General features: G+C 36.2%; 3 protein-coding genes and 1 long non-coding RNA gene across 6 annotated transcripts; 1 reads left to right on the top strand and 3 right to left on the bottom strand.

Annotated features, from left to right (window-relative positions):
- Positions 1–6758: 6758 nt before the first annotated feature.
- On the bottom strand, positions 6759–10938 carry LOC114819456 (gamma-interferon-responsive lysosomal thiol protein). 3 transcript variants are annotated; one of them, XM_029088178.2, is made up of 6 exons: positions 10492–10900; positions 8924–9305; positions 8628–8693; positions 8104–8244; positions 7365–7457; positions 6759–7201 (listed from the first exon to the last, which is right to left on the bottom strand). In XM_029088178.2, exons 2-6 carry the CDS (start codon positions 9212–9214, stop codon positions 6992–6994), a joined length of 801 nt encoding a protein of 266 aa, XP_028944011.1. In that variant the 5' UTR covers positions 9215–9305; positions 10492–10900; the 3' UTR covers positions 6759–6991. The 3 variants fall into 3 exon arrangements, with proteins under 3 accessions (XP_028944011.1, XP_028944013.1, XP_028944014.1); XM_029088180.2 differs by having other exon boundaries at positions 8924–9230; positions 10492–10850; XM_029088181.2 differs by lacking the exon at positions 8924–9305 and having other exon boundaries at positions 10492–10938.
- A 1570-nt stretch (positions 10939–12508) lies between these two features.
- Positions 12509–13481, bottom strand: LOC139189636 (uncharacterized). Its single transcript, XR_011573456.1, has 3 exons — positions 13363–13481; positions 12800–13104; positions 12509–12639 (listed from the first exon to the last, which is right to left on the bottom strand). It is a non-coding gene; the product is annotated as an uncharacterized lncRNA (long non-coding RNA).
- Positions 13482–13945: 464 nt separating this feature from the next.
- Positions 13946–20430, top strand: LOC103447331 (putative disease resistance protein RGA3). Its single transcript, XM_070808676.1, has 5 exons — positions 13946–16922; positions 17041–17181; positions 18839–19025; positions 19126–19261; positions 19402–20430. Exons 1-2 carry the CDS (start codon positions 14069–14071, stop codon positions 17067–17069), a joined length of 2883 nt encoding a protein of 960 aa, XP_070664777.1. The 5' UTR covers positions 13946–14068; the 3' UTR covers positions 17070–17181; positions 18839–19025; positions 19126–19261; positions 19402–20430.
- A 417-nt stretch (positions 20431–20847) lies between these two features.
- On the bottom strand, positions 20848–21234 carry LOC103412918 (uncharacterized). The gene has a single exon (XM_008351425.1). It carries the CDS (start codon positions 21232–21234, stop codon positions 20848–20850), a length of 387 nt encoding a protein of 128 aa, XP_008349647.1.
- Between the last annotated feature and the right edge of the window lie 123 nt (positions 21235–21357).

Below are 21357 nucleotides of genomic sequence, written 5' to 3'. Positions count from 1 at the left end.
TTCGAATTACCAGCTCTTTTTTGAGTGATTTTTTTTATCAACATTTTACACTGTTGATTGAACCTAAATAATAGAACTCCTTAATCTGGAAAAATATTATGCCAACATTTAAAAATGTGATTGGACCTACCCCATGTTGATAAAAAAATTGTAAAATAATGATTAGAAAATTTTAAAGGAATATCTTAGCTATCATGAGGGCCAACCAATAAGGTTAGTGACTGAGGGGCCAAAAAAAACGAAAAGAAAGAATAGAGGATGAGATGTGAGATGAGCCTTGAAAAGAAAACAACATTAGTATTTATTGTTTAATGTAGTAGGTAGAGGATAAACCAAATTTTGTGCAGGGATATAATTAACAAGTTTGATTAATAAGAGCAAGAAACAATGAAAATAGAGAAGAAGTATTAAAGTATAGTGTTTTTGTAAGTAGATTATTTTTTAGATCATACTTATGAATTTTCTGATGTGTTGATAATAAAAAATAAACACATTAATCAACATTTAAATAATAATTTAATTATAAATTATTACATTCTATAATTTATAAAATATAATTTAAATAAATAATTTTTTTTAACATTAATAAATAATCTTCTTAGCATTACGTGATAATAAGGTGACCCATTCCCACTGTGGTTAATTACAGGTTATATGAAGTTGGATGACGTTATCGCATTCTAGAAGAGAATCGCCATATTAGATTTACTTATCGGATCTAGTGTGGCAGCTTTAAGCCTTTAATATTCCCACTCTCTTTATCTTGTTGGATGTTTAATATTTTATTCAACATAAAGCAGCATCATTCCAATGAAAATTATATTCACACATCTTAAATTATTTTTTTCACATCTTTTTAATTTTTTAATATTTTTCTATCAAATGTTAGTAGTGGGTAGAAAATATTAAAAAAATAAAAATATGTGGAATAAGTAATTTAGTGTGTGTGAATATTCCCTTCAAATGTCAGCAACGCTTAATTATGATCAAATTAATGCATATTGTATGGAAGGTATTTTAATGAGAAAAATACTCACTACTTTAAAAGTGAAGACTCTCTGTGAGTTTTTTTACACCTTATTTTTGTTGCATAATCTATACCATTAAGAGAACCCTCCTTGTCAATTTTTTTTTCCCTTTATTTTATTTTATTTTGCCCTCACTTTTTGACACACAATGTTGACATGAGGAGGGCAAAACAGTAATTTTGTATCTTTTGAGAAAATGACAATCATATCCCCATTTTTTCTATTTTATCCTCACTTTTGATACACAATATTTACATAAAGATGGCAAAATGGTAATTATGTAATATTAAGAACTAATCACTCTTTAGAACCCTCCTTGTCAACTTTTTTTCCCTTTTTTCTTATTTTGCCCTCACTTTTGATACACATTATTGACAAAAAGAGGGCAAAATAGTAGTTTTGACCTTTTGACAAAATGACAATCATATCCCTATTTTTCCTATTTTACCCTCTTTTTTTCGAGAAAATGACAATCATATACTTATTTTTCCAATTTTACCCTCACTTTTATACATAATATTTACATAAGAAGGACAGAACAGTAATTATGTAATATTAAAAAAAAATATATGCACTTATTAAGAGAAATTGTTCACACACACAAAGTGTGTGCTCTTTGCTAGTATTTTATAATATTAGCACATAAATTGATGTTAAACTATGAGGTAACAGAGAGTCAATGAAGAATTCCACTTTAAAACTAATCATTTCTCTTTTAATGATTTTGGACACAAATGACCCAAGTGACACTCATAAGAGATAGGTAATTGAACCTCATTCAGATATGGAAGTCAATAAATATGGTCTTCAAATTGAATCCTTACTTTAAGATCACCATAAGAATGTCATTACATATACTTTCTAGTATGTTCTTATATCCCTTCTTGGTGTAAAACCTTTGTTTTTATTTTTTTTATTTTTTGTAATCGATACCATTACTTTTAAACTTAAGTAAAGTGTGGAGAAACTATTAGAACCCTGAAAATAATATGTTGAAAAAGAAGATCCTACTATGACAACCCACCAATTGCGAGTTAATTTTTGTTAAAATGAGTTGATATCTTCCAAATAAAAATTAAATATCAAATAATAATTTGACATTGTAGTATTTATTATTTTTCAGAGAGCTTCTAGCACTCATCTGGAAGAGTGCACTCCAAATAAGTGCATAAAATTAATGAGTAAAAGTTTAGTATTATCTTCTTAGTGTGCATACATGTGTGTGTGGGAGAGATTTATACGCATAAATTTATTCATGTACAGTATGAGTTAATTCCTTTCTAAAATCACAAAGAAAACTGTGTCGATTACTTTGTTTGATGTCTTTACCCTCTGAGACCGTTTTCTTGTGTAAACATATGAACATCATACTGGAAATATCGATGTTGACATGCAAATGTAGATGTTGATAAATTGATATGCAAGTAGTGTGCAATAGTTTACGTTTATTATAACTTAATTATAAATAATGAGTATTTAGATATTATATTAGAAAAGTTAATTTGCAACTCATACAATATCGTAATGCAGACGGTGGAATTAGATATAGATGATCTTACACACCATGCTAGGGGATTTGTCTGATCCTTTGCACTCGACATGAAATTTTGTCTATATTTAATTAGAATTTGTTTATCTATTACGGCGTACTTAATCTTTGTCTGGTGACTCCAGTATCATAACAGGACCTTTGTTTTTTCAATGGTCATGCAACAGAAAAAAAAATCTTTTAAGTATTTGAAGAATCGCATCCACACATAAATCCTTATAAATAACTTAAACCCAATGAATTATGCATATTTTTTTTCTAAGCATTTCAAAAATCATAATCTACTCGCTTCTTGTATTATTCAGGGGTTTTCATATGTTCACTTTTATTTTCGATCTTGTGGTGTTAACCTTTACTTTAGTAACAACTACAGCAAATGTAACACCTGTTTCCCCTCCAACTATTCATCCTAAATTCCTAATACTTTTCACTAATTTCTTTGTATCCAGAAAATAAGATGTGGTACTTATCTCGTTCTAGTATAATATGAGGAGTAGCCAAATTCCTTATAAACTTTTGCAAGGTTTGGTCTTTCACCAATATGAGACTTTGTCCTACACATTCTCACGGTTAATAGTCCGAAAAAAGAAAAGAAAAGTGCAAGCTAACATGATATTAAAGTTAATTAACACGTAAGGTGCAAGCTAATAATTAACTAAGTACACGTATTATGATGGAATGGAGTACTTTATGTGATCATGTTCAGAATACACAAAAAAGTTACTCATACCATTAAACTATCATCCAATGCATGAGTTAAACAAATAGGGGTGAAACTTTCTTTAAATAAAGTAGGGTTAATCTAATCACAAACACTGTACACAAATCTAATCACAAAAACTGGAATAAAATAAGCCAATGCAACAAGTTTAAAAAGAAAATATTAGGGATTTACTTTTCTTTTTTCTTGTTCCTCCTTTTACTTGAGCCGGTAGGGTAAAATAATTGTGAGAGAAACGTTGTGTGCATACGTGACCAAACGCTGTCCTTGACATAGATTAAACACCAATATTCATCGTAATTCATAGTTTATAATGTGAAAGAGGGAAGAATAAAAAGAAGGCTTTTTAGTCAAAATAGTTTATGAGATTTGCATAACACATAACTTTAGTCCATGTGATTTAAAATCAATAGAAGTGGTCTTCAAAATTGTCCACCATCCATTATTTTGATCATTCCGTTAAAAAACTCCGCTAAGTTGAGGGTATAACACATAACTTTGGTCCCTGAGATTTGCATAACACATAATTTTGGTCCCTGAGATTTACATAGCACATAACTTTGGTCCCTGATATTGTCCACCATTCATCATTTTGGTCGTTCCATTAAAAAGCTAAGGGACCACTTAACATAGTTTTTTAATGGAATGACCAAAATAATGAATGATGGATAATCTTATGAACTACTTCTATTGATTTTAAATCTCAGGGACCAAGGTTATGTGTTATACGAATCACAGGATCATTTTGGTTAAAAAGACCGAAAAGAATGATGTTTGCTTCAAACTTGTTTGGAGGGAAAATATTGACCGAAGGGCAAAGGCTTTGTCAAATGGTGGTGCTTTCTTTTGTACGGAGTAGCTGAGTAGGGCCTTTTATGAAGGAATTGGGAAAACAGTGGGTGGTGTCCCTTTGCATTCACGCATTAGCAGGGAGCCTAACGCGCAGAAAAAGCCAATGGCAGTAGAAGAAGAATAATAATGTGCATAGATACGACCCTATAGTGATATATACTGATTTATGCACATATGTATATATGCATGGGTCCCTCCGGACGTTTTTGACAAACTGTAGTTTGAGTCTCCGACAGGATATATGAAGCGTAGATTTCTTTACAGACAGTATCCAATCGCTCTCAGCCTTGGATGTTTCCCGAAACAGACATAGAAAAAGGAAAATGCTAGTTTTAATCGTGCATGAATGAGTGATTAGTTTTTAACCGTAGATGTATTTGAGTCATGTGTTCATACAGGGCTAGAATCACTCACGCACGAACGGGCGACTGTGGTCTTGGGGTCGTGGCAGTCCTCTCATTTGCACAAAGCTAGTCCAACAAGCGAAGTTTGAGTTGCATCGTTGCTATAACTTAGAGAACAAGGAAATCAATGTGGTAGGACATGGGGTGGTAAGTGTCGGACTATGTGGTTTTGCTTTGGAGTCATGGACCCTAGTGAGTACCACAAGGGGCTGACCCGTGCAGTACAAGACAAATTAAAGGAGCAAATTACAGAGTGTTAAATTGCGTGGCAATACGTTATTTTGGATGAATGTATCATCATTGACCATTCATTCACTTGATGGGTTAGGGTAACCATATGATGTTTCTTGATAGAGACTGAAACTTTTGTAGTCCGGAGTCCCTAGCACCAGATTCTCGAGGAGGATCGGAGAGATTTGTACCGTATGTAACTGGGAAATTCCACGGAGATTTTGATTTTACTTTAAGTTTACTGGGGATTTCAAGTAATGAGAGTTACATATACGAAGAAATATATTTCGATTGTATGTAAGAATTTCTCTAAAAAGAAGATGTCTTGAAAAGGAGAAATATGGACTAGTTAAGTCCACCCTAGTGCCAACAATCATGTTAAATGAGTGGCCGTTTTTCATTTTTAGTAGTTTTTAGTGCTTGATTTTTAGTTTTTGAAAACGAAACACTCTTTCAAGAAAATGAAAAACTAAAAATTAAAAGCCAAATTTTGAAAACTCAAAGAAAGTAGTTTTTTACTTTTTGGTTTTCAATTTTCACTTTGTTGAAAAGAAGTACATAGTTACCAAACGAGTTTTCAGTTTTAAAAAAAATGAAAACAATTAGAAACTGAAAACGATAGAGTTATCAAACTGTCCTTGAGAGTATTACAGCTGATTGAAATTCTTACTGAATGCTTATTGGAGGAATCGAGTTTGTAGACCCAAAACCAAAAGAGTATCTCCTTCCTGGACACTTCTTTTTCTTGTACTTTGCAATCAAGCCCTATCAAAAATCAAACTCCCAATCAGTCTCTCAACTTTTCATTCCTCCACGTTTCCTTCCTACCAAACATGGTGGTAGAGGTAGAGGCCACTTGATGAGATGTAGTTCTTATCAATTGTTTCTTAATGATTAAATCTTGTTGCTTCATATTTGGAAGATTGGAAGTGACCACTAGTTCAAAATCATAACTTCTCATAAGATAAAAATGGGATTAGACACGTCTTTGCCAAATTTGAGGGGTTTGTATTGCAAATTATTGAGGGATACATGGAATGTGAGATCCTTTTTTGGTCTTAGGATGTGATATGACTTAACCATTTCGCATTGCGTCTCCGGTAATAAGACCAAGTGACGTATAAATTACGTTGTTCACTCATATCATAACATCTGAAATGAAAATATTAGGCTATTAATGTATGACCGGAACAAAGTTTATCCATATGAAAACTGACTATGCCTGCTTAGTACAGTTTGGGGGAGTCTCTTGGCTTATATAGCACCTTGGAATCCAATCCAATTTGCAAGCAGGTTGGGAGTATTTAGCTATTGCGATTAGCCCATGAAAGCCAATGGGTTCTTCAGTCCGCCCAAATCACAAAAGTGTTTGGCATTGAGCAGTATAATAGAATAAAAAATCATACTTAATCAATTTCGGTACGTAGTACTGAGTAGCACGAAAACTGAATGAAATTGAAAATAATAAATTTAAATAATAGTGGAAATAAAATCTAACAATTAAAACACATGCAGCAAGCATTGAAGTTACACCCCCCCCCCCTCTAACATGGTAACTATCTCTTGCCTCACTTATAGTGAGTTGCGAGCATATTCTTATGTTTTTAGACTGTTAATTTGCACCATACATGTACCTAAGCAATAATCAGTCTGACACCATACATAGCACATCTAAGCAATAATCAACTCGTATGAGTAATTTAGATTTACAATCCAATAACATAAGCATCAAAATACTTAAGTTCTTCAAAAGTCTCACTCAACAAATTGTCTCGAGACAGGCAAAGCAAAGAATAGTTTGAAGTGTTGGTGGGCCAAAATTCTAGAACGAATTGGCCATAGCGACTGAAATCCATGACCGTTAGATTTCAAACGAGGACTTTTATAACGGACTTGTATAACATCTATACACCACCACATAATGTCCCGTGCCAATAATACAAAAATATCAATTGTTCGGACCCCTACAAAGCTTTTCAATACTAAAGTTTACTATATTATATATTTAAATTAAATAAACAGAATTCATTTACACTACATATTTATGTTCCTGTATATTTATTGAGCATAGTAATGAGAAAGACACATTCCCAGCACAGTAAGGGTCTTAGTTCAGTACCAACAGACTCACAAAGTAACTGCACTCCACTGGAAACGGGAAATATGAACAAGCTACATGAGCTTCAAGCTATTACACCATGAACGTCTACATCCAAATTGCCAGGTTCATTTGACGGATCCACGATTTTATGGTCGATCCTATTCTTCCTAATACTGCTGGCATATTTCCCTCGCAGCGAACGGAATGGGTAGATTTGGAACTTTTCCTGGTATTGAGGGATATTTTACTGCAGGCCTCGAGGGCGGTGGTGCCATTATAGGCATTGCAGACATAGCTCAGGAAGTTTTCGTAGTCCTGCAACAGGAGAAGAATGCAATTTTTTGAAGATCCCAATGATAGAACGATAGTGACAAATGTTCATCAATGGTCTAAATGAATAAAAACTACACATATGCATAACCAAACTTGGTGGCAATCGTAAGGCGTTGGGAATCTGATTTATGAGAAAGGAATAAACCTCATAAAGTGGCTGTCCATCCACAACTACCCATGGCACATACTGATGCGGAGGCTGGAGTGCACTGGTTTCAGCTGCATACTGTAGTTCAAGCTGCCAGAGAATAATTTCACTTATAGTGTGTTCCTTTTTCATAAAAATCACATAACAAATGAGAAAACAAGAAGCAGAATTTGCACCGTCCTACTCAACAGAATAACAGAGGTTGTTCCAACAATGCCATGATCAAGAATCAGTGAAATGTTAAAAAAAAAGTGTTTTGACAGCATGATGCATCCTACCCTTCACCTCTACTACCTATGCTGTCTTTGTGTACATGCTTCCTCTGTGTAATCAACTTGTTTCATGTACTTTGGCCATATGCCACTAAAACACAAACTATTAGAGTTGGGGAAGGGTCAGGTTTCCAATGTTCTTCAAATTTAAGGTACCAGTTGCACGCCCAATTTGTACCATACAGTTAATAATCCAGTAATACAAGTGGCGGAAACATATACAGTCCGATAATATTTGGACACTATGCTTTTGCACGGCCTGCAATATACAACTCATATAATTGAAGAATCATGTTTTTAAACTCATACATCAGAACATCATCAGAGAAGACATAAAGTTCGATCCTTGTTAAGATACAATTAAATATGCATGTAGATGCATTACGAAGGCATGTTTTAAGTTGCAACTTTTTGAATTCTGTGAATAATTAATGAGCTGAATACAACAAGTACAGAAAACTAACCTCTTTGCCAAGTCCACTGCTGTAGCATTCAGCAATAGGTTTTGAATCCAAGCCCAGTTTCTCGTAACATGACTCCCACTGGGGATACTTGTGCTCATAAACCAAACTCTCAACGCAATAAATGAAAGGAAAATGATCGTTCTGCACAACAGTGATAGTGAACCAGAATTAGCGTTTCTAACTTAAATACTACTTTCCGTTAAGTCTGGCAAAAGTCCATAACTGGCATTCAAATTAGGATACATTTCTATAAAACCAACCAACAACCCTATATAGTACGAGCACTAATTATCCAAGTAGATTGAAAAATAATTACATAACGAATCTAAGGAAACATGACAAAGAATTCAGTAAATAATTCTAAAATGATTTATCAGTTTAACTTAACCACCATTTTGTTACTACACAATAACCATCCACCAGAAAAACTTGAATAACAAACACCATTGCAACATGAAATATTCTGCAGGAATATACTAAAAAAATGCTTAGTTAGGATTATAACTAGTTTGATCAAGGCTTACCAGTGCAGGCCAGATCTCGATCGCACAGGCTTCCACAGTGTTCAATAAACATTCAGACGGACCATGCTACAACCATAAAGAAATCCCAAGTCAACAAATTGAATTGAAACACAAGTGAAATCCATAGCAACACTCAGAAAATTAAAACTTAAGAAAGAATAGACAAAACCCACATGTTACAATGTTTAGGCAAATTACTTTGTTTCAAAAATTAAGGACAATCATCATTTAAAGGACCGGTCAACGATTAAACCCCGAATTTTTTTCTAAAAAATAAACAGGTTGGATTAGAGGACCTGGCAAGTGAATGTGTCGTTGCTTCTGAGCTTGGCATTACCCCAAGGAGAAAGCTTGAGATCAACAATGGAGATGAGGTCGTCTTCGAAGAGCTTGACAAGGTAATTCACAATGAAGTTGGCACTGTAGGGGCAGAGGGACTCATAATACAAAGCCAACGAAACTTTACCAGAATCCGAAGGCGGAGTTCTGGCTGCGGAAGAAGAAGGGGGTGTGAACATAGCAACCAAGAAGAGGCAGGACAGAAGAGAAAAAGAAAGGGTTCTACTTTCGAGCCGAGAGGACGCCATTGAATGATTAGGAAAGCTGAAAGAGAAAGGAAGAGCTTATTAGGTGTTTATGGGATTGTCACTGAAGCGTTAATTACGCCATTTGTGAATCCTGTTAAACAGAGCAAGAACCAAAGATCAAGTCAGAGATTTTGCCTTTGCCCAAAATTGGTGGATAACAAGTGGAAAATTCAGACAAAACAGTTGGCAGTTTATCTGTTTGTTTCTTTTTTAACAGTTGGCAGTTTGTTGTTACCTAAATACATGTAAGATGTTTGACCAATAAAAAATACATGAAAGATGAAAATTCATGGTCTAAAATTTCGTTAATATTTTAATTATAGACCAAATTTTCTACATCTCTTTTTTTATTAAATTTTAGTCAATTATTTGTCGATATTTCAGTATTTCTCTAAATAGTGGTATTTAATAAATAATGGGTACTCTTTGTCTCTTTCTACTTACGTTTATATAGGAGTATGATTCTTTTCTCTCCAAATTTCCTTCCCCTCCAGTCCTCTCCTATTTGTATGATCACGGTTAGACCACGTTAATACTTTGTGTTGACTTCTTTACAGAGAGAGAAAGACAAAGGTCAAAGATGAAATTACTGACTGATCAGTTGCTCGGAGGTTACCTAGAAGCCTAAATTAAAACAAAAATACTTAATCTCTACCCATGATAATTTGACGGTGTGCAACACTTTTCTTTGTGTATATTTAACATGGAAAATTTTAGTAACGCCCTTAGACTTAGTTCCTTGTTTCAATTAGCCCTTGTACTTTCAATTTAGTTATGAGCCCTCAATCTTTTAAAACATGTCAATTTGTCCCTACTATCAAATCTGTCAAGTTGGGAGCTTTTTTCATCCATTCAAATGTAGAAAACTAGCAAAAAGTTACAAGTTTGACGCAGTTGGGCCAAATTGACACATATTCAAAGATTAAGAGATACATAGCCAAATTAAAAATCGACAAGGCAAATCAAAGGAATGTCAGAAGTTGTAATTTTACTCCTACTAACTAACTTATGGATATGTGTAATTTACTGTTAGTATCAACTGCTTCATAGTGTTCAAACATTGAGTTTTTCCCCCGCAAATTACAATTTGACACATATAAATTGTAATGTAACTAGTTAAAGTAGCTAAATTAAATTACTTTACACGACCTGTCAAATTTTGCCACATATGCAAAAGTAACTTATTACTGTAGCAAAGGCAAATTACTTTTACACGCTATGTCAAACTGTAATTTGCGACTCAAGGGAGCCAAGTATGAGCAGATAGAGAGAGGGACCTGGCAAGTGATGGTGCTGTTGGATCCAACCCTGGCGTTGCCGTAGGGATAGAGCTTCAGATCGGCGACGGAGATGATTCCGGTTTCGAAGAGCTTGATCAGATCATTGACAATGAATTGATAACTGTCGGGACAAAGCGTTTCATAGTAGAGCTCCACTCTGACTTTGTTGCTACTGCTTCTGCTCTCGGAATAAGCGGCGGAGGTTGGAGAGAGCGAAACGGAGCAGATGAGGAAGAGGAGGTGGAGGTGGAGGAAAGAAGGAGTAAATGAGGAGGCCATTTGGTGGGGGACTTGTAATTTGGGATGTCTTTTGGCCGACGATTTACAACCACCGGTCAAAATATTTGTTATCTTTTGTTGGAATTACTCGAAATTTCAATAATGTATGTGCCCTGAAAATAGTCCCGATTCGAAAGTGGATGTTGGAAAATGGAAATTTTGGGATGTGCTTGTTTTTGGGTGGGTGGGTAGTTTTTGTTTCCTATGTTGGGCTTCAATTTCAAATTTGGGAGTAAAGGCCCAATACATATACACCAATCCGTGCCTGCTTCCCCATAGCCCATACACAAAACACATCGGGTACGTTTGTTGCATCGGACTATTTCGGACTGAACTAACCTCAGGGACTAAGCTGGATTGACTTGGTTTGGACTAAAGAGTACTAAAATTGTGAAACGTTTGGTGCAGTATCAGATTAGCCAGGACTAAATTTTTATTTTTTATATTTAATTATGAAAACTTCCACTTTCTTGTTTAAAAAACATTTTTTAAAGAGATAAAAGTTGCTTTATTGAAAATATCATTCATCTCACAAACTAAACGGGGAAAGGATTTTGCTTTTACATAAAAGTCTAAATATTTTTTTCACCATCATCAGCTATCAATACATATACAAGTTGCAACTACTTATGCCTAAACTTGAGTTCATTCACATATTCTTCAATGCCCTTCAACTACTTACGTAGATCTTGAGTGCTTCAATTGCAACCGCATAGGCTACGGGGTGTCCAGAATATGTAATCCCATGAGAAAAAGAACAAAGCTTACTGCTCTGAGAGGAAATGACATCTGAAACTTCTGGGCTCACAAGAACGCTAATTGGCATATATTCAGAAGAAGAGTCTCTGCCACAGATACAAGGTCTGGTTTAATGTTGTATTTGTCACCCCTATACATGTAGCCAAGCCTTCCAAATGCACAGATTACATCGTTCCAAATGCACAAATTGCATCATCATAAATAGAATGCAACAATTGTCTATGGTCCCGCAGTGTATTTGTGTGCAGTCAGTGTGCAATACAAGGGGAACCATAAAGAGATGCTCATACAGACTTCTAGATACAAATGCCAACTAGAACACATGAGCAATGAACGATAATTTGGTAGATAATATTTTGAGTGTCATTTATTAACACTAAAGTTAAACTAATGCCACCAAGGACAACTCAATTTATGTCAGTATTAAAATTTAAATCAATTCGAAGATTCTAAAATACTAAAACAGCAATTGGCTAATTCAAATGTGAAACCAATTACCTATTTGAGGAGAGTTTCACCGTCATTGACAATCTTGGAGGTCCATACTTATTTTGCAGCACCGCATTCTTTCCTTTTGAACCCAATGTAACTCCAACCAACTCTGCCACCATGTCCACCCCTACCTGCACCCACCACTGCCGCCAATTCAACCATTAAATTAACCCACTTCACATCTGCCTACATCATTCAAATTTTAGTCAATTCTAAGATTCTAAATTATATACAGAGCATCAATTCTAAGAATCATACACAAGCAATTGTACCTCTCACAGAGCTGCAAAACAGTGTCCCTGCAAAATCAGTGGTTCATAAGATGCAAGTGATACTGAATGCAATCAAATACATACAAGATTGACAAGTTCAACCAATTGTTTAATCCAAAATCTCTAAACAAAAAAATACCTAATCGATTGAGTAAACACCATGAGCAAAAATCAGAGGGATAATTTCCACTGAAAGATAATAAAAGATTTACCCTCACTCCTTCATGCTCTGAAATGACGAAAACATATAAACCCAACAAGAATCCCCTCAGACTTCTAATACCAAAACGGATGATTCCAAAAAAAATTGAAACTCCCATTTTTTCTCTGCTGCTTCAAGAATCTGCAGACAAAAAAAAAAAAGAACAATAATGGAATTTTAATATCCAATAAGATTTATCCAAATTAACATAAATTTATTAAACCCCATTAACGAGATTTATCCAAATTAAAAAAATTTAACCCAAATTGACATAAATTCATCAAACCCCATTAACACAAACCTAATTAACAGGCTGTTGGGGTTGGAGAATGGGTTGGTGAGGAGGGCCTTTGGCGGCAAACGCAGTGCTTATCCGTTCACTCGAGTAGGCCTTTGGTGGCGAACGCAAAGTACGTGGCTGGAAACCCACAAGGGAGCAGAAGACGAGAGGGCGAAGGTGCGATGAGGAAGAAGAAGACGAAAGGGCGAAGGGGCGAGATTACGCTCCAAATTTCGACCACCACAAAACAGGCAACAACAGAGCTTGCTTGATAGCCTGGAGGCCTTTTAGTTTTGATAAAATGCAGTCCCTCTTCTGACAATGTTCTATTCAAATTCAAGGCATTTGTAATTTTATCAAAAACTGCATAACTTGAGATGTAGGAATGAGAGGAAGACGGATAAAATGTTCTTTTGAGTCTTTGACACAACGGACAAATGGTGTTATATATTAAAAGATTTAATATTTTCAAACATTTACTTTAAAGAGATTATACCGTGCCTATAGTATCGTGGATAGCAAGTTCGACACTAATTTATTCCTTTGGCCCTTGATGCAAATATATAGTTCTACAAAAAATATACCTAGCTACTTGTGTTGTAGGTAGTCTGCAAGTAGCCCGTGTTGGTTGTGCCGGATTAGTTGCATTTCCGGTGCTGATAGAGAAGTTTTTGGATAGACATGATTGAATTTTAGCGCTTTGGCTATGTTCCAGTTTTGTACACTTAAATTATGACAATTCAGAACATACAAATCCAATGAACTTGTATCATGTATTTTGCTCACTACAGTTCAGATTTCTGTAATTTGAATGCGGACAACTGCAGGGCTTTTAACTCCACTCGAGAAAGACATTCAGATTCGGAGAAGAAGGTTTACGTTCTGAAAAATGAGCTTGCTTGCTGACCCTGCCACCATAGATTCATCCCTCAAAATTTGTTATTCCTTTCATCCAAGGAGAGTAAGCAGCAGCATCAAGGCAAATATTTTTGGTAATAAGTCACCTTATATTCCCATCTTTCTTTTTTATGAGTAAAAGCAAAGCAAAGAACTAGGTAGAACAAAACCAACAGCGGCTTCAACGCAAATCTTTTTGGTAATAAGAGCAAAGAATCTTGCATTATTTAAGCAAACGGGAAACCAAAGGTGTCCACTGTATATACAAACTAGCAAAGAAGAAAAGCAGTAGTACAACCATCCTGCATTAATTTCCTCTTCATATATACTTTCCTACGCCGCCGACTTCTTCTTCTCCCTTCTCAACCGGTTTCTGAGTTTCTATACCTGAGAATGGCTGATGCGCTTGTTTCCACGCTACTAGAGAAGCTGGCTACAATGGCTTATGAGTACGTAGAGGACGAGGTGAAACTTGTTCTAAATGTTAAGAAAGAAGTTGAAGAATTCGCTGGGAATCTCAAAGCTATTCAAGCTGTGCTTGAGGATGCAGAGCAAAGGCAAATGAAGGAGGCCAACGTGCACCACTGGCTGGATAACCTGAAGGAAATATCGTACCAGATGGTGGATGTGCTAGATGAGTGGAACACTGACATTCTGAGACAACAAATTGAGAAACAAGAAAGAGAAGGTGCAACTCATCTTGCTCCACAAAAGAAGGTATGTTTCTCTATTTTCGCTCGTTGTTTTGGTCTTGGCCGAGTCGGCAAGGTAATTAGTCGTCATGAAATTGCTCACAAGATAAAGGATCTAAATGGGGAGTTAGCTGAGATTTATAAGCAAAGACAAATGTATAATTTTCAGCTCACTGAAAAAGCCATTCAAAAACAGCAAACTTCCTCTTTTGTCGATATATCTGAGATATTTGGTCGAGAAAAGGAAAAAGATAGTTTGATAAGGAAGTTGGTGAGTGATACTAGTAAAGAAGGGAGGGGGCTCCTCATCATTCCTATTGTAGGGATGGGAGGTATGGGAAAGACAACTTTGGCTCAACTAGCTTATAATGATGCCAAAGTTAAAGCTCATTTTCAAAAGAGAATATGGGTTTGTGTGTCAGAGCCTTTCGATGAGATAAAGATTGCCAAAGCGATTAGTGGTGATGCCTCCTCAAGTTCGAATGAGTTGGATCATGTCTTAGAATATATGTCTAGATCCATTGAGGGGGTAAAGTTTCTTCTTGTGTTGGATGATGTGTGGACCGAAGATGGTAAAAAGTGGAATCAATTAAAGTTTTCATTGATGCAAAATGGGGCTAAGGGTAGTAGAATATTGGTAACCACCAGAAAACAAAATGTTGCTAATATGATGAAAGCAACCTCTCACGTGATCAACCTTGTGGAGTTGAGTGAGGAAAATTGTTTGTCAATCTTCAATCACATGGTTTTTTCTTATAGAGAAGTAGGCGAGTCTGAGGTGTTTGAAGATATCAGTAGGGAAATTGTAAAAAAGTGCAAGGGTTTGCCACTTGTTGCAAAGACTTTAGGTAGTATGATGCGCAATAAGAGCACAAGGAGTGAATGGGTGGAAGTTCTGAATAGTAAAATATGGGATTGGGAAGAAGTGGAGCAAGAAGTTTTCCAACCATTATTTCTAAGTTATTACGATTTGGACCGAAGAAATAAATGTTGCCTTTTATATTGTGCTATTTTTCCAAAAGATTATGAGTTTAATAGGGATGAGTTGATCAATCTTTGGATGGCACAAGATTATCTTAATTCTAGAGAGAATAAAGATAAGGGGAAAATTGGTCACACTATTTTTGATAATTTAGTTGCACGGTCTTTTTTCCAAGATTTTGAGAAACACTCTGACACTGGTGCAATAATCGGTTGCAAAATGCATGACATTGTATATGACTTTGTGCAATTTATCACCAAGAAGGAATGTTTAATTACGGAGGTTGAGGGTGCAAACCATAAAATAGAGGCATTGGGTAGCAAGGTTCGCCATTTGACCATAACGGCGATAGCTGACAGTCAAGCTTTATTTTCTATCTCTTCAGGCAATTGCAAAAATCTACGTACGCTCACTACAATTCACTCAAGTGTTGCAAGGGTAGACACTAGTTTTATTTTACAATTTGAATGTCTTAGGACGATAAATTTGTCTCAAAATTCTATCAAAGAACTCCCAGAAGAGATTGGTAAATTGATACATTTGAGACATATTGATTTGTCTTGGAGTCAAAATTTGGAGAAATTACCAGACAGCATTTGTGATTTATACAATTTGTATACCTTGGACATTCGGAGCTGCAAATCAATTAAAAAATTGCCTGATAACATGAGAAAGTTGATAAGCTTAAAGCATCTTTACATTGGTGGGAGTTATTCATTGAAGTACTTGCCAAAAGGGATAGGGAGATTAACAAGTTTGCAAACACTGGACTTGTGTCCTCTGTTTTCTGCTGACAAAGACGAAGCATTTCAAGTTGGAGATCTGAGAACCTTGAACCACCTTCAGGGAAATCTCACAATAAGAATATTGGGGAAGTTGAAAGATGGCAGCCAAGTTGGTGAAGCACAATTGCGGGACAACAAGCAACTTTTTCATCTCCAGCTTGATTTTGCTGAATTGTGCGAGGTTGGAGAAAGCATTGTACGAATAATGAATGTCTTACGACCGCATGATGATCTTGAATCTTTAGGGATTGATGGGAACTTCGGCTCCACCTGGCCGAATTGGATGTTTTCTTTAAAAAAGTTGCGATTCCTTACTCTACAGGATAATTCGGGTTGTGAAATTTTGCCTCCTCTTGGAAGATTGCCTTTCCTTGAAAAACTTTACGTAGGGGAGATGTCGGGTGTAAGAAAGGTTGGTGGTGAGTTTTTGGGAGTAGAAGATGATCAAACATCTCCTTCATTCAAGTCATCCTCATCAATATTATTCCCAAAACTGAAGCAACTCCACTTTTACAAAATGTCGTCTTGGAAGCGCTGGGAAGGCGTGAAAGGGTGGAACAAAGGGGATTCTGGAATGACAATCATGCCATGCCTTACTTCATTGGAAATAAGTAAGTGCTATGCTCTAGAAACACTGCCAGACTTCCTCTGCAAAATACCACTGCAGAACCTTACCATTTTCTGGTGTCCGAAACTTGAAGAACGTTGCAAACATGAGGAGAGGCCCAAGATTTCTCACATCCCAAACATCGAGTTTCATGCTTTGCCGGTAATGACGTTTCATAATGGTGAGTTGCAGTGCTTTGATTTTTTTACTTGGTTTGGATATGTATGCACAAATGCTATTAATTTAAGGTGAAAAGTGTATGAAAAAATAATTATAATTATTTGTACTCTCAATTGCAGATAATTGTGCAGAGGCCCAGGTCAAATAAACCTCCAAGCTACTTGGTGCGGCGCTGGTTCCCTCCTCAAGATACGACTATGATCAAAATTAAGCTGTATCAATTCCAAAATCTCACCACGTTGAATGAGTTACTAATTAAGGTAAGCTAGACAGCATGTATGTATGTATGTATGTATGTATGTATGTCAAGCAGCTAACTGCGCGCGGTTGCTAGGGTTTTATGCTTGTTATCCACTACTTAATTTCTAGCTCTCTCCAGTCCAGTACTAGATCAAATCTTAAGTCCTGGTATTTTTTTTTGTCTATTTAATTCGAATGATTACTGAAAGAACTATTTGTCTAATAGGGCATTCATATATTTATGACTTTAAAATACTTTGAGCATTGTTATTTATTTGTCTACGAATTTTTTGACGATTTAATATTTTTTACACAAATTAATGGTGGCTCACCAGGGTAGCAGGGCCGGTCCAGAGTTTTTGGGTGCCCAGTGCGAAAGCTCAAAATGTGCCCTTTTTTAATACCGAAACATATATTTAAAAAAAAAAAATTTAACGAGGGCTGGAATCTAGTCGAAGCTGGGGGTCTAGGTCCTCACGCCCAAATTATATTACTTGAGAAAATATACAACGGGGGGGACATAGTACCTAAACCCCGACAATAAAAAATACAATCATATACAACCATTCCTAGCAAAGCTCTTTCAAATTTCAACATTTAAGAAATTGTCTTCTGGCATTTTTTGAAGCAAAATCATCAATTATACCATCATACTCCAAGTCTTAAACTTTCGGCAATTTTGTTATCCTTTGCCTTTTTTTATTTTATATATTACCAGAGAGTTGTTTCATAAAAGACATAACTTCGATAATTTGTTTACAAAAATTACCTACACATGATATAACAAAATTTTCCTATCAAAACTATCATTTCAACACATTATATATTATAAAACACTAACACATAGTCTAACATATTATAAAAATTGAACCTAAAAATTGGGTTTAAAATGAAATCAATTATCAAATAATTCAATGATCAATTAGTCAAGAATTCATTTCATCAACAACAATAATTCTATACATCAATTATCAATTTATCATATAATTCTATGTCACTTGCATTGCAAAATTTTATATTAAATTATAAATTGATAATTCAAATTTTAAAAATTAGTTACCTCAAAACTCAAAATTGTTGGTGGTGAGGGAATGTACTTGCAGCAGCTTTGCTGAGACTGAGGAGTGTGGAGTGGAGGATGCCCTCCCCTGCGGCCCTGCCTGTTTAGCTGCTTGCAGCAGCTTGCTGAGAATATTGAAGATGTAGGGAACGGCAACAGAGAAGTGGAGGATGTAGGGATTATGGTTTAATTGGGACCGAGTGGTCCCTTTATGTTTTGTTATGTTTTTTTTTTTTTTTTCTAATCTGCAGCTGGGCCCTGTTGTTTTTTTTTTATATATATAATCTTCTGCTGGGCTCTTTCTCTGGGCCCTTTTGTTGTCTCTTGGACACTTGCCAGCCCCTATTTGGGCTGTGAACTTTTTTTTTTTTTTTATACTTAGTTATATGGATTTTTTTTTATTCTGGTGCCCTCTTCATTTTGGGGCCCTGGACAGTTGCCCCTGTGGCACTGAGCCTGGGCCGGCCCTGCAGGGTAGTATCCTCCTTTCTAGCACCGGTTTCTTGACGTTGTAAAATTCATGGCGATATGGTTTGCTTGGGTTTCCTGGGTTCATCCATCCATGCCGCCTCTATGTTGTTCTAGTTAGGGTTTGAGTTTGTCAATTTTTGCTGCAGGTTGAACTGAAACATATGAGGACTTCTTTATGGCATCTGTGCATTTTGAAGATGTAGCTCTCGTGCACATTTTATTGTACGAGAACAAATGAGCGACCGCTAGGCACTTGTGTGTTGAAGCCATATCACATTATGGCGACTTTGTAGCAAAGGTTGCTGAACTTCACCCTGAGTACAAGATTCCCAGGTAAATTCTGGTCTTGCAAAATGGATTTGCAACCGAAACTATGTGCATATCTTATGTTTCAGTTGTCTGGTTTTCTGATAATGCGCGTACTTTTGTGTAGTTTGCCAAAGGACACCCAACACGGCTAGCTGAGGGAATAAAAACGGAGCGAAGAAGATAATGAACTCGGGTTTAGGATTCATTCCGATGGATCAAATTATCAAGGATGCTATTGAGAATAAAATAACTGTTCCAAGGTGCATGATTAGATTTCAACTCCTTTGAGATTTTGGTTTGTTTTATGTAAATGGTTAACCTTTATCTAGATAAATTGTTCTGTTCTGTTTTTGCTCCACCATTCCATTATAAACTTTACTTTTGATTTTCCCATCTGCAGTCTGCACCTTGTTCATCTGCAAATATCTCTTATTATCAATCCAATTTCCAAGTTTGACAAAAACAGATTGTGGCCAGGCGGTGGTTGTGGTGGCGGCGGGTGGTTTGGCAAGTGAGGGAGATAAATGGTTTGTGGCGGTTCGGGTCAGGAGTTTTTGTGATGGGTCAAGAAATTTTCTAGCCATTATTTCTATGTTATTACTATTGGCCCAAAAAATAAATGTTGAGGCATAGATATGAGTCCAGTTACCAATAAGTTGTGGCAGAAATTCTACATGGAGGAATTCGGTGCTTCGAGGGCTGATCAGGCTGTCGAAAACACTAAGAATGCGAATGCTGCATTCAGATGGAAAGAACTGTTAGAGGCAGAAGTGGAGGAGGTCAAGAAGAACGAAAACAAAGCAGCTGAGAAGTTGAAGAGTCGGTATCAAATGGAAGCTGATCGAAAACAAAGCCGATGCTGTTGTTTGCACAGAGGCAGAGGTTCCTTGGTCATCGAGGAACAACAAAAGAGAGAAGAGAGCAGGAGGTTTCGTCACCATCAAGCAATAATGCTTCCGTCCAAAAAAACGAAAGCTTGATCATGATTAATGAAGAAGGCGAAAAGAGAATTTCTTAACTGTCTTGAGGTGAAAAATCTTGCAGCTATGTTTCTTAACTGTCTTGATCATGATTCATTGCAGAAGACTTACAGTTCCAAGAAAGATTCGACGATTCAGGCGAAGTGCCATCGTTTCTGAAGATTACGCTCCAAATCTCGACTTCTACTCAATAGGCAACAGCAAAGCTTGCTTGATATCCTACTGTTTATTTTGATTTTCACACAAGGTAATCACATGATGGTGGTCATAAAAAGTTAAAATACCTGTGAGTCTTTCGGGTTTTTGAAATGGTGGACTGTAGTGACGAAGTACCCAGCTCATTCTCTTTAAAAAAAAAATAATCACTTTTAGAGTAGTATTGATATTGATATAGAATTCCAGTATGTCATCGACTCATTAAATATTTGAATATGTGGCACAGTTATGGACGGAAGAGAGTATTTAAATATAAAGCATGAGAGAAATACTATCGTGTGATTGTCACACTTCTGCGAATGCTACTAACTCACTAATATAATATGTGTATTTTTATGTATTATTTGATTTTATGCCGACAAAATACTGATCACATCGTTCATTTATATTATAACACTCAGATTTATAACACTTAGATTAATAACACTATGAGACAGCCTCACTAACATATAAAATAAAAATAAAAAAGTCCATACATAAAATGATAATAGTTATACCATGTAACAGTGTGACTCGTGGATAAAAAGTTTATTCTTCTCAAGACGCTATGGGTGTGTTTGTTTACCTTCACTAAGCCTCATTGGATTTGACTGGACTAATAGTTAATCCAAGCTCATGTTTGTTAGTAACAAGGACTACGTTTAATGGTATTAACAGGGACTTGGGTCGATAAAACCTTCGCTAGAAGGTCTTAGCGAGAACCCTCCAGAGCGAGCGGACTGGTAGTCCCGTTCTCTCCCTTCCTCTGCCTCTGTGCAAACAACTCGCCGGCTTTGTTTCCGAGCAGCTTCCATTTGATACCGACTCTTCAACCTCTCAGCTGCCTTCTTTTCTTTCTTGTTGACCTCCTCCAGCTTTGTCTCGTAGAGCTCTTTCCATTTGAATGCGGCATTCGACTTCTTGGTGTTTTCGACCGCCTGATCAGCCCTCGAAGCACCGAACTCCTCCACATAGAAATTCCGCCACAACTTATCAGTGACTGGACTCAAATCTCTGCCTCTGGTACTCTTCTCTACGCACCTCAACTGCTCGACCATACATTTAATCTGGTAGGATTTTCTCGAGAAGATTGGAATCCACTTTGCTAACGTCCCCGCCAAGGTGGTGCATCATATCAAACACCGAACATGGAGGAGCTGTTGCTGCTGCTTTCGCTTCAC

Source organism: Malus domestica, chromosome 11 (genome assembly GCF_042453785.1).
Source record: "Malus domestica chromosome 11, GDT2T_hap1".
NCBI classification, from domain to species: Eukaryota; Viridiplantae; Streptophyta; class Magnoliopsida; order Rosales; family Rosaceae; genus Malus; species Malus domestica.
The sequence above is the reverse complement of the archived record's forward strand: the minus strand, read 5'-3'. Positions and strand labels throughout refer to the sequence as shown.

Coding starts and splice junctions, on each gene's coding strand:
- LOC114819456 (XM_029088178.2), bottom strand. CDS start 9,214: ATGGCGTCCTCTCGGCTCGAAAGTAGAACCCTTTCTTTTTCTCTTCTG. Junction 8,694..8,923: donor ACGACACATTCACTTGCCAG/GTCCTCTAATCC, acceptor TTATGGTTGTAG/CATGGTCCGTCTGAATGTTT. Junction 7,458..8,103: donor GCAGTGGACTTGGCAAAGAG/GTTAGTTTTCTG, acceptor ATTCTCTGGCAG/CTTGAACTACAGTATGCAGC.
- LOC103447331 (XM_070808676.1), top strand. CDS start 14,069: ATGGCTGATGCGCTTGTTTCCACGCTACTAGAGAAGCTGGCTACAATG. Junction 16,923..17,040: donor GGTAATGACGTTTCATAATG/GTGAGTTGCAGT, acceptor TCTCAATTGCAG/ATAATTGTGCAGAGGCCCAG.
- LOC103412918 (XM_008351425.1), bottom strand. CDS start 21,234: ATGGTCGAGCAGTTGAGGTGCGTAGAGAAGAGTACCAGAGGCAGAGAT.